Source organism: Akebia trifoliata, chromosome 7, assembly GCF_017979445.1.
Source record: "Akebia trifoliata isolate Shusen 1 chromosome 7, ASM1797944v1, whole genome shotgun sequence".
NCBI lineage: Eukaryota > Viridiplantae > Streptophyta > Magnoliopsida > Ranunculales > Lardizabalaceae > Akebia > Akebia trifoliata.
Window position 1 is genome coordinate 476991 of NC_141381.1, and position 19397 is coordinate 496387.

The 19397-nt window shown below is 34.4% G+C and overlaps 1 protein-coding gene across 3 annotated transcripts; it reads right to left on the minus strand.

The window, feature by feature from the left end:
* Window positions 1-5285: 5285 nt before the first annotated feature.
* LOC147397826 (uncharacterized) lies at window positions 5286-15072 on the minus strand. 3 transcript variants are annotated; one of them, XM_086446831.1, is made up of 7 exons: window positions 13908-15072; window positions 12741-12844; window positions 7619-8236; window positions 7200-7375; window positions 6979-7076; window positions 6768-6857; window positions 5286-5807 (listed from the first exon to the last, which is right to left on the minus strand). In XM_086446831.1, the coding sequence occupies exons 1-3, from the start codon at window positions 14781-14783 to the stop codon at window positions 7672-7674; spliced, it is 1545 nt and encodes a 514-aa protein (XP_086302957.1). In that variant the 5' UTR covers window positions 14784-15072; the 3' UTR covers window positions 5286-5807; window positions 6768-6857; window positions 6979-7076; window positions 7200-7375; window positions 7619-7671. The 3 variants fall into 3 exon arrangements, with proteins under 3 accessions (XP_086302957.1, XP_086302955.1, XP_086302956.1); XM_086446829.1 differs by lacking the exon at window positions 6768-6857 and having other exon boundaries at window positions 5292-5807; XM_086446830.1 differs by lacking the exon at window positions 5286-5807 and having other exon boundaries at window positions 6136-6857.
* Window positions 15073-19397: the final 4325 nt, after the last annotated feature.

Consider the following 19397-nt stretch of genomic DNA (forward strand, 5'->3'; position numbering starts at 1 on the left):
AGAAAAAGGATTCATCTTTGATTGCATTTGGCACGATATGGAAAAGAGATCGTATGAATAAAGAATTGAGAAGAAAAAGAGTTTCATGAAGGCGACAATCACGTACTTGTCGTTGTCATGAACAAGAAACATTGACTATTGGCATCTTGAAAATGTCAGATTCAAGTTTTTTAAGGAAAATGGTTTTGGATTCAAATTTATGACATTTGAAATATTTTTTTAAAGTTATTATTTATAATAACTTATTTTTAAAATAAATCCCAAAAAAAAAAAAAAAAAAATTATTAAGCTCACCATTTGTATCAAAAAAAAATTTATCTGATTGGTTAGATGTAGTGAAAATCACGCACATTACATACATTCATGCACCTCCCACTTAAAAAATACCACCTTTTCTTGTAATGAGTGGAAGGATTAGTTTAAAAAGTTGAAATTGTCAAATCTGATAGAAACCTGATGTTATTGGCGAGTTGTTATTTCTAATAATAATTTGCCTACGTTGTATTTCTTTTACACTATATATTATTAATCACAAAAGTTTAAATAAAGGTGGAGAATTACATCAGATTTGTGATTTTAAACATTGTCACATTTCATTGAGTGGGTATGGCTCAGTGAAGGAGTATTATTTATTCAAATGACCCTAAAATTATAAGATGAGACTTTCATGATGATAAGCACCATAATAGCAACGTTAGGTGTCTATGTGGCACATTTTTAGTGGAGTTCAAACACAATGGGATGAGTACACAGCTGGGTTAAGAGCCCTACATGTTTTAAACCATTTGTCAATCCTAACTCTTTTAAGATGCCCTGTTTGTTTTTAGAGTCCAACTCGCCTTACCAAGTTATTAAGGATTTCACCCTTATTAAGGGTCAACTTGTGGCATCTAAAAACATGATCTGATGCGTCAAGGTTGCAGTGGATAAAATTTCATTAATTTTGAAAAAAGAAATTATAAAAAAAAAAAAAAAAATATATATATATATATATAGATATATATATATATATATATATATATATATATATATATATATATATTATATATATATATATATATATATAATATATATATATATAAAAATGGTTTTTTTCACTATAGAAATCTAAATTTAACCTTGGATCAAGTTCAATTTTTTTTTTTTTAACATATATTTTAAATATGAGTTTTTCAATGTAATTTAGAGGGTTGTAGAGTTGGATTGGTAATGTGCTAATCTATTTGAGAAACATGGCCCTAGTAAGGCTTAAAATCATATTATGTTAGTAAGAAAATTGTTTCCCTTTTAGAAATCCTTATTTTGGAGAATTTTGAGATAATCCCATTGTTATCAAACTGTAGAGATGCCCCCTTTGATCTTGTTTCTTTCATCCTCTCAGTTTTGTAGACCCACAAAAAATAATCTACATGACCTCATTGTCAACTTATACTAAAAAATCATTAACTTTTCTTCTTAAAATCAATCATCTTCAAGTTCTGCAATATCTATATTAAATCAATTTTAATCTATTTAGCCTCATCTTCACTCCATCATTTTGCATATTGTCTTAATTCCTTGTAAAAAATATCATAATATTTTTTGATGAATAATTCCATCATTTTCTGCTTAAAAAATTCTATCTAACTTGATATATCAATTTTAAGGTTGCAAGTAAAAAATTTTACCCACAAGGTAAAATGACTACTTTGGGGAAGAGAAAACAAAGAGCTTTTGATTTCAGGTTGAAGTTGAGGGTATTAAGGTCATTTTGAATTAGTCAATTAGAAAAGAACAAAGACAAGAGGCATTTAAGCTTTTGGTGAATATTGGGCACATGCTGTGTGTTTTAAAATTTGATGAGATTGGCCCCTGACTTAGTCTTTTCGAGGGACTAATGGCAAATGATCTAAATGCTTTTTTCTTCAAACTCTTAATCGAATGCGCTTGGATTTTCTCTCTTAAATTAATAATTTTCAAGCACTTCAAAGTTCAAACCAATTAATTATCGTCCCCCCCCCCTCCCCCCCCCCCCCCCCCCCCCCAAATGAAAATCTTGGCTCCGCCCCTAGATCTGGGCATGTTTGACAAATGCTGATTGCAACCCTAGTTAGAATTAATTTTGTAGATCTTAAACTAATGAGAAGAATACCCAAAAAACTTGATTTGAGACATAATGAAATGGAGGAACATAATCCGTGTAATAGACGTCAAATCTTTGAGATAAGGCTTTGTTTTTATTGGCGTTGTATTATTTATGAAGAAGAAGGCATTAGGCAAGGGATTGTGGACTTTTACTCACAACTTCATTAAGAAGATCACTTGTCTAGATTGCTCTTAGACCAGTTGGAGCTCGATGCGATCTCTTTGGTTTAAGCTGGGAGGCTCGAGCGCCCTTTTGAGGAAGATGAAGTTTGGTCAATAGTGTCGATCATGTGTAATGACAAGGCGCCTAGGTTAAATGGTTCCTCGATGGGCTTCTTCAAGGCTTGTTGAGAGGTAACTAAAGTTGATTTAAAGGCGGTGATTGTTGACTTATATAGGAATGGATTCTTGGATTTTGGTTCAAATGAGACCTTTATCACATTGATTCCTAAGAAAGAGGTATTGGAAGATATTGCTGATTTGAGGCTTATTTCGAAGTTGATGGCGAACATACTCAAGGGGGGTTCTAGGCAGTATTAGTGGGTCACATCAAGAATCCTTTATTAAAGGTAGTCAAATTCTTGTTGGGGTTATCATTGCAAATGAATGTAGTGATTCGAGATTGAAATCGGGCTCTCCAGGAATTGTTTGCAAAGTGGATCTTGAGAATGCCTATGATCATGTGAGTTTGAATATCTTGAGGTATTTGATGAGGCGTATGGGCTTTGGATAGAGATGGATTAATTCAGTCTTGAAATGCATCTCCACAACGTCTTTCTCAATTCTAGTAAATGGGGAGTTGACCAGTTGGTTCAAGAGTTCTAGAGGGCTTAGACAATGAGACCCCTTATCCCCATTTCTTGTCATTATTGTGGCCGAGGCTCTTGGGAAGATGGTGGGAAAAGTAGTTGGTAACGGGGATTTGTTAGGTTTTGGGGTGGGATCCCAAGGTATTCATTGTTTCCAATCTTCAATTCATGGATGATACATTGATCTTTTTGGATATTTCTAAGAGGCAAATTTAATTTTTGAGTGGTGTTCTTGTTTGCTTTAAAGCTTTCTCTGGGATCCCTATGAATTTGAGTAAAAGCAAGGTCTTTCTAGTGGGGAGCATGGTAAATATAGAGGTACTCAGAGTGACTATGGGTTCGCAAGTGGAGCATTTACCTACGACCTTTCTTGGGTTATCCCTGGGAACGGCTTATTCTAGTACTGCAATCTGGGATCTGGTTTTGGAGAGAGTGAGTAGAAGATTAAATTCGTGGAAAGCAAGATATTTATCAAAAGGGAGAATGCTAACCTTGTTAAAAAGTACTCTAACTAGCATACCGATGTATTTTCTTTCTCTTTTCACTATGTCAAGTTCAATAAAGAAGAAATTAAGCAAGTTGTTTAGAGATTTTCTTTAGCATGATGGAGATGGAAGCAAAAAAGTTTCATCTTGTAAATTGAAAAAGTGTTTGTCTTTTGAGAAAGGTTGGGGGGTTTGGGTCTAGAATCTAAAGAAGATGAATCAAGCATTATTAGGGGAGTGGCTATGAATGTTTGGTATTGAACGTACTAGTCTTTGGAGAGAAGTTGGAGAAGGGAATTTCGGTTGGGTCAGTGGTTTCTCCCGGTTGGCTTTTGGAAATGTATTTTAAAAATTCTCCCTTTGTTCTAAGATAAGATTAGTTTTAAAATTGAGAACAGGCTTTTGATAAGGTTTTGGGAAGATCGATGATGTGGCTCTAGTCCCTTAAAGAATCAATTCCCCAATTTGTTTGCTATGTCATTGAAAAAAGGGGAGAGTGTGGCTTCCTTCTTGTCTCACTCGAGCGTAGGTATTGCTTGGGATTTTGGTTTCAGACGAGTCTTCAATGATTGGGAAGTAGAGACTGTGGGTAGGCCCGTTGTGGGTGCAGAATCGGTGGTATTAACCTTGTCGGAGGTGGATACTCACATTTGGGATCCAAGAAGGAATGGCTTATTTACGGTTAAATCTTTCTATGGAAAATTGGTAGGGAGGATAGTAAACTCTTACTCGGTTGTGGAAGCGTGGGGTCGTAAGGTTCCTTCTAAAGTTATCTTCTTTGTGTGGTTAGTTTCCTTGGGAAGAATCTTGACCGTAGATAACGTTATGAGAAAAGGGATTATTTCGGTAAACTTTTGTGGGTTACGTAACGATGATGGGAAGTCAGGGGATCATTTACTCATTCATTGTAAGGTAGTTGTTGAGATTTGGTCTAATTTATTAAGATATTTTGAGGTAAGGTGGTGCGCTCCAAGGTCCTCTAGGAACTTAGTGGAAGGTTGACTAGCCTTAAGAGTGAGATTTTTCGATATTTAAGAGAAAGCTTTGGAGCATCACTTCTTCGCAATATGCATTTTGGAAAGAAAGAAATCTTAGGACCTTTGTTAGGGCATTATTTCTTCTATCATGGGGACTACCGTCTTGTGGAGTAAGGTTTTTGATGAGTTAAAAGGAGCTTTACTTCGTAGACTTTTTAACCAAATGGGATTTGATTGTCCAGCATTGTTTGTTTCATCACTTTTGGTTCTTGGTGTTGTCTTTGTATCTTTATTGGTTTTGCTTTTCTTTTCCTTCTTTTTCTTGCTTGTGCTTTTGCGTCTCGGTCTCCTCAACCATGCTATCAATAAAGATACTGGATTTATAAAATAAAAATAAAAAATCATCATTTTTTTTTAAACATTTTATTTGTTAAAATATTTAATAGATTTTCAAATGAAAACCTAAATTATATCGTCTTTTTTTTTAAGCCAATTACCAATCATCATCCTAATTAAACTTTTAAGTACCTCGTAAATTACACCAATGCACTCCCTTGCGGTGTTACAGAACTTCATTTATTTTTATTTTTATGGGTAAGCTGGACTTGAACCCACTACCTCAAAGTTGCTTTGCAATATACCAAATCAACTGAGCTATGGGTTCAAGACCTTGGTGCTGAAGACTTATTAGCATGATTTATCATCGACAAACCCCATAAAAATGACAATTCAATTGTAATATCCAGGGCTCATGCAATATCATTTTTCTTATTTTTCCTATAGTTTAGAGGTAAATGATCAATATATATAATATATTTTAGAAGATATATCATTAAATATAGCCTTAAGATTTCCTTTAATTTAGGGGTAAATGCCACTTCTTGCTTGTAGAAATTGTTATAATGAGAATAAAATATAAGTCTTTACTTAGGAGGAGCCCAAGCTGGGTGTAAACTGAGCCTGTTGGCCTGCTAATCCAGCCGGGCCCAATTGCATAAAGAAGTGTTAGGGCCTTCATCTTGAGACCACAAGTGTTGGGCTAAAAATATTTTATTTTGATGAAGAACAATATCAAATGACTCCAAAAAATATTTAAAAATAAAAATATTAAATGATTTTTTTTTTTTAAATCTAAAAATCAATTTTACCCCAGACCGGCTGGATTAAGGCATAGCCAATTTAGGTGGCCCCATAGGAGTATAGGGGTAGTTTAAGTATAGTCCGTCTCTTCAGGACCAAGTTACGTCTCATCAACATATAAGATTGATTCTAGTTGATCCGAAATACAAATAACCAGTATTACGTGCCCACCTCGTCACTGAATCAAAGGTGAACATGAATCCTAAGCGAAAACATACATCCTTGCTTTCTTCGGCCATGTTGACTATTTCATGAGACATCTGCCTCCAGAACTGCAAGAACAAAGTCCAAAATGAGGAAACAATGTCGAGCTAGTAAAGTAGGAAGAGAATATACAGCGGTGAAGCTTTAGAACAAGAAACATATAAAGTCACGCCTCCGCGAGGTGAATTTCTCGCACAATTAGGTATAGTGTTTGATAGATTGGTGAGGAACCCATAGAATTTTGTAAGATGGATAGAGTAGAGGACAGCTATTATGAGATCAAAGTGTACCAATCAACCAACCTAGCATGTTGGGTATAGTGTTTGATAGATTGGTGAGGAACCCATAGAATTTTGTAAGATGGATAGAGTAGAGGACAGCTATTATGAGATCAAAGTGTACCAATCAACCAACCTAGCATGTTGGGTATAGTGTTTGATAGATTGGTGAGGAACCCATAGAATTTTGTAAGATGGATAGAGTAGATGACAGCTATTATGAGATCAAAGTGTACCAATCAACCAACCTAGCATGTTGGGCAGTCAAGAAATAACATACTCATAGATAAGCATAGCAGGAATGGGGATGTTGAAATGGTGTTTGTCAAGTGTGGGTTGGGCACGGGTTGATCCCCAACCCAGCCCAAGTTGCAGCCCTAGTAAGAATGGAACATTGTGGTGCAAGTCAACGACAATAAAAAGCAGTGGAAATCCAAAAATGGCGTGGATGGAGATAATAAGGAAAGATATATAAAAAAAAACACATGCCTTGATGAAAGACACGAGTGAGAAGTGGCGATGAATTGGGTTTGTATTCTTTTACATAGTAAGGAAGTCAAAAGTAGAATCTAAGTGTACAAAAGATTACATATATGCATGGACTCTAAAAGGAATTATAATAATGCCATCATCATCCTCAAATAATTTTTCAATCAATCAAATTCAACTTCAACTTAAATAACTGAGACTATTCATAAAATTTTGATAGTTAGATTCATCCCTTTAAGTGGTATCCAATGTGGGACTCACCAAATGGCAAGCCCCACCGCACATATCCATGCTTTATTATGCAATTATTAAACCACCTCCAACATGGACGGCAGGAATTCTGGCTCCAAACTAGGAAAAAAAAGAACATAGAAACATAGACACATAAAAATTCTGAAAAAAGAAAAATACTTGGTTGAATGACCCAATTGTCAAACAGGTTGAAACGAAAGAGTACAGCTCGTGAACTCACCAACCGCTTTACTGCCATCAATATCATTATTTGTCCGTGATTGAAGACTTTGCTATTTATACTCGAGACTAATAAAGTGAGGTATGGCCTTCATAAACCTGTTTAATTGTTTTAAAAATCAGGATAGCATATCTTCTTGATGTATATGAAAACAATACTAGAAAGAAACATACAAAGGATTTGTATAACCTCCACAAAAAGGGAGAGCAAGAGAGAGCTACCTAAATAACATTGTGATGATTTGACACCATCATCCTTATAATCATTCAAAACTATGCATATCGCTGGAGACTTGTCCGTGATTGAAGACTTTGCTATTTATATCCGAGACTTGTTCATGATTGAAGACTTCACTATATTTATATCCGAGATTAATAGAGCTATGGCCTTCATCAACCTGTTTAATTGTTTGCAAAATTAGGATTATGTATGTTCGTGATGCAAATGAAACAATACTAAATAGAATCGAAGGATGTGTACGGAGAGCTTCTATTGCCACATGAACTTTTGCTAACACCACCCCAAGATGTGTGCAATTATTTGGTGATTTACATATGAATTGGGGTGGCGTTAGCAAAAGTTGGTGCGGCAATAGAATCTCTCTTTGTATAACCTTTGCAAAAAAGGGAGAGAGAACTACCTAAATAATATTGGGATGGTTTGACACCATCATCCTGATAATCATTCAAATGATTAACCCATACCGATTGCCTTAATTGCATCAACTACTTTCTCCATTTGCAATCCGCGACTACCCTTAACCAAAACAACATCATTACTAGTTAACTTTCCTGTAATTTGTAATGCAAGAGTTTCAGCATCAAGGGCGCACATAATGTTTCTCATCCCAACTAGGTTTAAATTCTCGGCTGCTGCAAGAAACCTCTTCCCAACAAGTGCAACCAAACCAATACGGATGTCGCGACAAAAGTTTAAAACCATCTCATGAGCTTGTATTTCCATTGGACCAAGTTCCAACATGTCTCCAAGAACAATAACTCTTTTGTCACAACAGTCAATAGCTTTTAGTAATTCGATAGCAGCCCTTGTACTGGTGGGACTGGCATTGTAAACATCATTGATAATTTTGATGCCATTTCCAGCAATTTCGAGTTCAGACCTCATGTGAACAGGAATAAATCTTGATAAGGACACCCCAACTTGAGGAAGAGAAACACCCAACGTAACTGCAACTGCTGCAGCCGCACAAGCATTGAGTGCCAAATGTAAGCCTGGACTAGGAATCACAAAGTCCACCCTAAACATCAACGTCCATTCAAAAATATAAGCATTATAGTGGAAACATAGGAACGTAAGAACAACTCATTTACTTTTTAATGACAAATACCTTCCTCACCTAATGTAGGACATCTACAATCCTAGTTAGAGTTTTAGTAGGATTTCTATTTCTATTTCCAGTTCTAGTAGGATTTCTATTTCATAGTTATGGTAGGAGTACAATTCCTTGTTAGTTTATAATTTATTTTAAATTTGTTTTTATTATTTAGGCTATAATTAGAAGTGCTTAGAAGTCTCCAATTTGAGTACTAATAGGATTAGAAAGTTAGTATTATGTTATAGATAGGTTAGGAATGTTAATTTTTAGTATTTTAGTAGGATTATAAGTTGTTATCTATATAAGGAGCTCCAAATCCAAAAATTTAAGGAAAAAAAAATACAACCATCAATTCAATTAGCTTTTCTCTTTTAATTACTTTTTAGTTTTATGCTTTATTTTTTTTTAAGCTACTGTCTGTTTATCAATTGAATCTATCGATTCAAATTGATTTTGAGTGTTCCATTAAACACAATCTATCGAAGCTATTGATTCACACGCTTCCGCTACGTCATCACCAATACAATCATAAGAGATGATCCATTGGTAAATAGATATGCTCTCATAAGTAGTGCACCAAGTGTAGCATATTGGGCTTAGACCCATAGCTCAATTGGTTCGACACATTGCAAAGGTCATGGGTTTAGGTCCAGCTTACCCATAAATAAATAAATATGTGGCATATCAGTAGTTCAATACTACACACAGTACTTGTACAAATCACATTTCATATCAGCTGAAAACCCATCAACTTTTTAACTAATCCTTCCACTTGTTACAAGAAAAGGTGGTATTTTTTAAGTGGGAGGTGCATGAATGTATGTAATGTGTGATGATGCATGCAAAGTGAAAACATTACCCCCACACCCTTCACTTATGAGTTGTGATATTCTGACCCCCCCCCCCCCCCCCCCTCTGACATACACTCTTGATGAGGCATGTGTCAAAACCAGAAAAAAATTCCTTGGGATGCACAACTGCACATCCCCATAAATATGCGTAATTATGTACCCCAGGAAAAAAATCCATGGTTCTAACACATGTGACGTTAGGGGTGTATGTCAAAGGGGGGGGGGGGGTTATCATTATTCTTTACTTATTGTTTTAGTTATATTATCTAATGGTTTGGGATGGGGGACTCATGAAAAAGTATGAAATCCTGATCATTAAAACATGAAATCCAATGATTGGGGTAAAACATGCAAGGGATTTTTTCCTCAATCCGACACCCTGAGATAGACATCAATCAACAACAATCCTATTTAAGTTCTCCCCATTAGGACATAGTTGTGGTACTTGCCGAAGAGATTTTAATACTTATGTCAAATTCACAATAATTAGTAATTCAAATCACATAAAAAATATTGTAGGACCATACCCTTACGTATATAGGATTACCCTCCATCCACTCTAGGTGATTGATACTCTTCCCTTCCCTTACTCTTTGAAGGTGAGCATTCATCCCTTACGACATCGTCGAATGCTTGACCTCGGACTAAAGGCCTTCCCCTTTCATAGGCCGGGTTAATGAACTCTAGCTACTAGACATTCCATTAAAGATCCTTAGATACTAGATTCGATAATGACAATGTGTTCTTATTTTTCACTCACACACCAACGATACATCACATATTGCTAGGATAAATCTTGACAATTGGATTTTGTGTTTTTTGGGGAGTCAACCGATTCCAACCTTGTCTAACCTAACTTTTAACATGCCTAGTTTCCTCTTGATTTCCAAGTTATATGAAAGATGTAAATAATTGTAAAACTTGTAAGAAAAATTAAGGGACATTTAAAAAGTTTGATAGGTTACCTAATAAAAAAGAGGTAAAGGGTTACCAGTTTAATAGCAAATCTGCGAGTCTGAATTTGCTGTTGATGAAAAACTGTACTAAGACAATAAGCCAATGGCATGATGCCACATGTACAAAAAAAAGGGTAAAATTCAGGGAAAAAATGCTTAACAATTTTCTCCCTAACCAATCAGATAAACTTTTTTGATACAAATGGTGAGTTTAGTAACTTTTTTTGGGGGGGATTTATTTTAAAAATAAGTTATTATAAATAATAACTTCCAAAAAATATTTCAAACGTCATAAATTTGAATCCGAAACCATTTTCCTTAAAAATTTTGAATCTAACATTTTCAAGATGCCAAGATTCAATGTTTATTGTTCATGACAAGGACAAATATGTGATTGTCGCCTTCATGAAACTCTTTTTCTTCTCAATTCTTTATTCATACGTTCTCTTTTCCATCTCGTGCCTAATGCAATCAAAGATGAATCCTTTTTCTTTCTTGCAAACCATGGGAGCATCTAAGTACCCCGAGAAATAAAGCTTTATGAAAAGGTTTTCTCGAGTGGCATTTTAAAATATGTATCCTCTTGGGCAAGGGTTTTCTTGCTACGAGAGCTAACTTGGCCAATCGAGGCTCTCCACCTAATAAAGGACCTATGAACTAGTCCATTTACCTACACCATTATGTCTATATCCTGTTATTATAGTATTTATTCCACTCCAATTGCTAAAATAAATATTTCATTTTTTTGGGAGATAGAGTTAGCAAGTAATCACTCACGTCTACTCCAGAGATACGCCAATTTGTGGTGCTTGGATGTATTTGAATGGATTCATTCTATTTCCAAAAGGGGTTGGGATTGGGAACACCTCATGTCATTGAAAAAAGAGATAAAGTTGGCAAGTGGTATCAAATTTATCAAGTAGACGGACGGATTTATAGGGGGGTAATTGCCCCCACAAGACAGTTTAAAATTATAAAAATTTTATGTTATTACAACTGATAATAACGACGGAAAAAAAAATCCACCACTATTACCCCTACATTGGCAAAATTCTGACTCCTCTCCTTCAAGTTGAGATAAGGTGAGGTGGTGAAATACATGTAAGAAGGCCCATCTCTTAGAGGAGTTTGGAACGTCCCTCCAGAAAACCTACCCACAATGTTCTAATAATTTTCAATAAAATTATTATTTTAAATAACTTCAACTTTTAAGAGTTCATAATGCATCAATTATTGGGAAAATGACACATCTCCACTCTCAGCTTTTTTTCTCTCTTCATTTTCTACTTGTACATCAACTTTGATTTGTCTTTTGTTCTATTTTAAATAACTTCAACTTTCACACATTATACCATATTTTGTTTTATTCATTCCCTTCTGCCTCCAACCACTCTTAGATAAATTTTTATATATCTAAAACCATATACTTTTTAAAAACAGAAATTTCTAAAGCACCAAGTAGGATTAGTCTTCCCAAATTTAATAATTTAGCTTTTAAAATATATTTTTTTATGCAGATATTTTCACTATTTTTTTTTTTATAAGTTATTTTCATTAAATTAGAGGAAAGCTAAGATGCCATTTTTTGCTTGGTATTTAATATGGCCTCACAAAGGCTGCTAACACATGCATGGTTTTAAAACTCGTTTTGACGTCTCGTCTCGTCTGTGAATGAGATCGAGTCATCTTAAACGAGTTTTCCAATATGTTTGAGACATCTTGTTCAACAATGAGAAAAATGAATGCGGGGTTTTAAATCTCATCTGATAATTGACTTGTCCATCTGTCTCGTTGCTGGGGCGATATAGAGACGATTCGGACGATAGGTCTCGCTCGCGGACGAGTTTTGAAACCATGAACACATGTGGTTACTATTGGAGTTGGACACCAAAATTTGAGAATTCGAGTACAACAAATCAAGTTCGAGACACAAGCACTCTCTTTAAATCTTTGTTCATCCCAACACAATGATCAACTTGTAAGCCTAATGAATGTATAAAGATCCCAAGATGCAACAAACTAACCCCGAAGATCGTCTTCAAGTTCAATTTATTAAAGTTAAGACTCGTCCATGAGCATAATAGACTCGTGCAACATATTCATGTTCATGCTAGCAGAGTCAAATTGTTGTGAATGGTTACACTTCAGCCTTTTCATATTATCCCTAGTTCTATTCACAAATGAAAACTAGCAAATTCTTGGCTGCAGCACAGAACTTCATCACCTTCATCATAATCGAAGCCTTGTCCCAAAGATTCAGGGGTCGCTAACCAAATCCTTTTTCCTCCATTCATAAGTAAGCTATAAGTTCATCGATAAATAATACAATAGAGTTCTTTATATTATATAGAATTATAAAAGAAAAAAAAGAAGAAGAAGATGAAGTTGTTTATGTCAAATAGCTATAACAAGTGTCAGGAAATGCTTTTCATCCAAGTGGTAACTGTCTGGCCTATTCATGTTGAACTAGTGACGAGATAAAGTTTCCTTTACACAGATTATTAAGAATATAGAAACAAGTTCAAAATGGGCTACATGTTTGATATTCTTATGTTTAAAAGTTATAAAATATTTGTAAATGTAAAGAAATATCATGAATTTGGAGTAAAAATAACTTACCTTTCTGTGTTACTTTCTAAAACTACTCGAACTCCATAACCTCCATCCGTAGTTTCAGCTAAAACTAACCGTATATCACAGCCCATTCTTCGACCAAAGAGCACCTAAAGACAAGCCAGAACATCACATTTCTGATAAATAAAAAATAGAGATAATCTTTGCTAGGGAACAATTGATTCCTCCATCTAAGAATAAGCAAGAAATGTATATTTTTTTTTTAAACCCAAAGGAACCAATGAAAAAACAAATCAATTTTCTGGTATTAGAACGGAAACTAAGTCAAAGTGAAAGATTTCCAATTTCCTTGGTTACACTTACACATAAGTATGTTTGAAAGAGACTTGGTGTACCATTGAATTATTGGATAAAATGTGATAATATGACTGAAGTCCATGATACCAACACTGACAGACTTTACCAACTTAGCAAGTTGTTTGGTGTTGCACCGGGTAAGCCTGTTTTTAGGGAGATCAGCACCTCTAACGCACAAAAGGGGTTCAAACCAAAAACCTCACAAGCAATACAGATGGTTTCTTGTTCACAGTCTACAAGTGATTCTTTGTCACTTGTAATTACTAACCCATGAATGTACTATTGTTAATCATTGCATTTTAGGTGCCTGTTGGGCAATAAATTGCCTAGGTGGGGCCAGATTCAATGTGGGTCCTCACCCACTATGCATGAGACACATAACGAGATACCGTCTTTAAGTGCATACTATTTTTGTCAAAGTAATCAAACTATATATATATTCTCCTTTATTAGATTAATATTTATATCTATTTCAGAACTCCTCCAAAAAATTAGATTGCAATTATACATCTATAACAAAGGATGGTGAATCTTGTGATATATATTTAATAGGAATAATGGAAAAAGAATAAATGCTAACAAATGATGCCATGGAAACTGAACTAAATTTGGTTGGTTTTTAACTAAACCCTTACGTGGAGCCAAAAAAATACCATTTTGATCATCGACTTGCCCAAATTTCAAGTAAAACCAACGATTTCTAACATTGAGAAGGACTGGAACACAATCAAATATAATACCATTATTTATACCAATAAATCACGATGAGTATCAATATCTAATACCCAGATAACCAATTATTTCCTGAACCAAAATACAAAAAATAAAAATGTAATTAGAGTCTCACCCACTGACCTTCTTCACTCCAGGTGGGACATGAAGGTTCATAATCAAATGATCATCCGCATTCAACACACATACATCCCCCGTCTTTGCCTCCATTAGAATCTCCCCTTTAGCACTTGCAACCTCCTCTAAATCCGCAAAATTCTCCAAATGAGAAGAACCCACATTCAAAATCACTCTCACTGATGGCCGACACATTTGTACCATCTCCAAGATCTCTCCTTTCCTACTCATACCGAGCTCTATAACCGACACCTCTGCATTGCCCGGGATCCCAATCAAGGTGAACCCAACTCCAAACCGATTGTTCTCATTCTCGTGAGTCTGATAAACCGAACCAAGGCTTTCAAGAGCGAGAGCAATCATGGTTCTCGTAGTCGTCTTCCCCACACTGCCCGTAACCCCGACTACATGGCCGTGGAACCTGTTCCTGGCGTAATTAGCCAGCTTTTGAAGGGCATTTATGGAATCATCTTTCTCTTCCAATTCGACAAAACCCTTATCCCAATTCTCGCAAATTCGATGCCCAATAACTCCAACACATCCCTTACTGTACAATGTAGGGTTGATGAAATCATGGCCGTCGAAATTTTGGCCGACGATGGCGAAAAACCATTGACCGGTTTGGTTTAGGGTTCTGGTGTCTGTACAGATAGTTCCAGAAGGACCCCATTTTACGATTTTGCCATTTACAGCTTCAGCTATCTCAGAAGCAGACCATAATAAAGGAGGTTCATTTGGGTGACTCAAACAGATGGTGGTGAGGTGTTGAAAGATTCTCACTCTTACACTCCCTCGCTTGCTTGAATGTGAGAAATTTCTGGTTTTTACTACTATTTGGAGTGATGTGTAGAAGGAATACGTTCCAACGGCTATTGCAGACATTCAAAATATTTGACTGTAAATTGTAAAACCCTCTGTTTCAGAATTCAGATATCAAACAACAGCAAGAGAGACAGATACACCAAAACCCCGAAAAATAGGTACTCCTCCACCTCCACCTCCACCTCCACGTTTTGAATGTGCCCATTGACCTCGGTCTCTTCTCGTAGACTAATAATTAAAAAAAGGAGAGCTGCCATTGCCACACCAATTATATGCAATCCTTTGTGATTTGCATGGGAATTGGTGTGTCATTAGCAAGAGTTGGTATGGCAATAGTAGCTCCCTAAAATAGGCACCAACCTATTTGCTCACCTCACTTACATTCTTGCTTTCACCCCCATCTAAAGAAGGTGTAATTTTAATTTGAATAATGATGAATGCACGCGATCTTGGTGCGTGGTTGGGTACGCAGCTGACATGGCAAGGGCACAGAACCACACATTTTTTTTCTTTATATATCCCGATGAAAAATGATAAATGATTTTGTGCCCTTGCCACATCAGCTGCATACCAAGACCATGTGCATTTATCTCGACGCTTTTAATTTTACTATTGCATCCACCATTCTCTAGTGAAGCTAATTTGGTCTCTTCCTCTACTTCATTCTTGTTTTTATTGTTATTTTTCTTCTTCTTTGAACCTACGTAATTTCAATTAGGGTGAAGTAATACCTTTAGAACTTGCAAAATGGATTAGCAATGATCATGAAAATCTCAACTATTAATCTAGTAATTGTTAGAAAATCTTGATAGCAAAAAAAAAAAAATTTCAAATAAAACTTCATTTGTTAGGTCAATACCGAATGAGCCAACATAGATTTAGTAGGAATCCACCTACAAGATTCAACAAGCTCCTATAGTGTTCCAATTGGTAAGTTCCTACCAAGTCCTTTCAAATGGATTTGGTAGGATCATACCAAGTCACAATATAAATTTACCATAGCTTCCTATCAAACAATAAATTAGTCATTTTTTTTTTAAGTGAGTGCGACGAGTAATCAAAGTTTCTTATTAGAAAATAACGTTTAAGTGGGTGAGAGAAGCAAAAAAGTGGGTGCAAATAGTCCAATCCCTAATAAAATGGCCTAAGGACCCTTGTCTTCAACATTTTGTTAATGACCCTTGATTTTTATTTTCCAATCCATTGTTTTCAATCTCACCTTAACTCTCAATATGGGAAACCTTCCTTTTTTATCTTTATATATTCAAAATTTTCATTATCTTTCATTTCTCCAAAGGTGATATCGTTCTTTAGGTTTGAAGGATGAGAAGTAGATAGAATATTAAAGTTGAATATGTAGGTGTAATATTTTATGAAAAATGTTAAGGATGACTTATTTTGAAAAGAAAAAGAGTCGTGTTGGAGTGACCTCAAGTCGGAACCTCATATCACACTTCTTACCATGAAAGTGGATAGGAATTATAGATGCTTTTTCAGCATTATTCAAAGAAAAATCAAGGATTTTGATAAGAAGTTGAAAGTGAGAGCATTTAAGTCATTATCATCAATCTATAAAAAGTGGTCCTAATTTAAAGGAAATATAACATTTGAAAATGTACGGTTATCTAAAAAATTCTCGACTGGCATGTCTAAAAAATAGGCATCATAAATTTTGGTTAATATTGAGATACCCTTCATGTTTTCAAAGTGATGATATGTCCCTTGACTTAGGTTTTATCTTAGTGACTAACAAAAAATGACCTAAATGTCATTGTTCTCAACTTCAAGTCAAAAATTCTTTTGGAAAATCTGTTATTTTAAATTTATCAAACCTCATTTTCAATCAATTTTTTTCAATGAATCGTAGAAATTCCAAAATATTTCTAAGCAAAAATCCATCCTCCTCCAAAATTCCCTTCTTGTTCTTAGGGTTTGAAAGTTGAAGGTGATGGAATTTTAAAGTTGAGGAAGGTAAAAATTTTAATTTTCAAGTTGTTAAACCCTAGCGCCAACTATTTCCTACCTAATTAATCTCTTCTTCGATATCTTACCGAAATCATGGATTTTCAATCTTAGGTTCCATTGCTCTTCAATTTCTCTAAAAACCTTATTTAATAATCCTCAGTGTTCAAGCTTAATCTCATTTTCAATTACCCTTGATTTTTTTCAACCTAGAATTTCACCTTTCCTGGAAAAAATATTATCCTGTTCTTGCAACTTCAAGATAGGTTGCAACGAAAAATTGTTGGATGTCTAAGAATATCCATTATAGAGCCAATGTGGTACGATTTTCAAAATCACAATCATGTAATCTTTCTTCCTTTTTTTAATTGTTATTTAAGTTTTTTGAAGATTTTATTTTGTTATGCAAAAAAATGTAAAATAAACCCATGTCAGACAATTTTTTTCTTTCTTAATGCCCCCATCACCTCTTCCTTTTATAAAGATCAATACAAGAGAAAATGGTTGCCATCAACCTTTTGGTTGAGAGAATGATTGGGATAGATGATTTTTAGCCTTAGATAATTATTCCTATATCTATATCAACTATTTAAATCGTTGAGATAAATGTTTGTTGGAATAAAAATAAAAAAAGGTCAATCTTATTAATTGGATCAAAATAGGTCGAGATCAATCATAATTTTATCCAAAGTGTCGAGGTCAACACTTTTTTTCTTCTTTTTCTTTTTGGCTAAGCATGCCAAGGTCAACATTTGAATTGTCGAAATAAACCTTTTTAAAAGTCAATATCACAATTTTATCCAGAAGGGAAAGGGGGTGAGGGGCATTAAGAAATAAAATGTCTACTAAATCGGTTATCAAAATACCATTCCAAAGATTAGGGGTATTTAGAAAGAAGTTCCTCTTACATGATCCATTAAGTAATTTTCCCTATCAATTAAGTTGTTTCTCTACGCTAGTTGGATCAAGAGATACCAAATATTCATGGGTTTAAAATCAATTATTGTCTCCTCACCCTATACCGAATTAACTCCTCTGAACCATCTTGTTTTGGATGAGTCAAATTATTTATTAACACACATTTATACTTAAAAATAATAATTTTTCTTGTTATAGATAAACTACAAGGTGGCATGTGTAAAGACACGTGTGTCAGAAGGGCTTGTAATTTAAAATATCAATTAAAGGGTTTTCGAAGATTACATAATAGAAAATGGATATTTTTGTAATTTTGAAAACTAAAGGTGATTATACGGCCATATCTTGTAATTTTCTTATTTGTTTTCTATCAAAATAACTAAAATTTTGCGGGCATTTATGGGCTCTTAAAATTTAGTTGTTGATCACTTTTACTCCGCGTTCTATCATTATAGTAGTAAAGATTAATAATTACTTAGTTACAACATTTTTTATAGCTAATAACTTTTAAGTCTAAAACTATCAATTACTTTATAAATAAAAAAAACAAGACCTAGTTGACTCAACCAATATTTTTATTTACTCGGATGATATTTTTGATAGCTAGTTGAATCAACCAAAATTTTCATTAACTTGAATGATATTTTTTAAATATTGGATGAAAAGTCAATATGATAAATGATTCTCATTGACTATCTCCCCGTTCAGACTGCAAGATTGAAATGACTCTCAAACGAGCTCTAAAGCCATGTCTAATATTCAATGGATCAATGGTAAAAAAAAAGTACGATAAACTTGGAATTGAACCTTTTCAGTTCCCACATAGTCTAATTTGAATAAACCAGATTTATACAAACCAAGTGTAGACACCCCATTTTTGCGTCCGCCTGATTAATCAAGTCGTCAACCCGATCGCAAAGGTTCCCAATGATGGATGTCTATTCCAATGCTTTATTTTGTTACCAGATATGTTTCAGAAATCCGGGTGAGGTATCTCGAACTGACAAAACTTAGAAATCACGCTACGCTAGGAAAATACTACCCCAGAAACATAGAAATCATCATCCTGCAAACAAAAAAGAAGCTTCACGATAAAAATCACTAAAAATTGATCAAATTACCAAAATACCCCTAACATCAAAACAACCCTAAAGCCTGCATTACGCTTAGGAAAACCCACTCAAACACGTAAAACAACAAATCGAAACCAAGTAAACCACTTCGCCAATTTTCACAAAATTTGATAAAATTACGAAAATACCCCTCATAAAGTTCACGATCATTTCATACAAAAAATTTCATAAATGAAAAAAACCAACATTCCCATTGAATTCCTTACAAAAAACTGATTCCAAAACATCCTGGAACATTGAAAAATAACTTAAAACGTAAAAAATCCTCTCCGAGGGCAAAATGGTAATTTCATAATTTTAATAATTAAAAATTTCGAAATTAATAAATAAATCATTAAATAATGTAAAGTGAAACATTAATAAAATTAATTTTAAAATGTGAACAAAAAATCGATCAATCAGCTTTCAGGCAAAATTGTTGAGGATTCGTAAGATATTTCTTTAAAGACTCCTCCATTTGGAGGTCCAAAGAATTAAAGATATAATAGAGAGGGGTTCTCCAAAAATTTAAAGTCAATCAAGCAAGACTAAAGTCAAGATATTAAAATCAATCAAATAAGACTAAAGTCAATTAAGTAAGACTAAAGTCAAATATTAAAGTCAATCTCATAAGACTAAAGTCAAAACCCTAATCTAAACTAATTAAGTCAATCTCATAAGA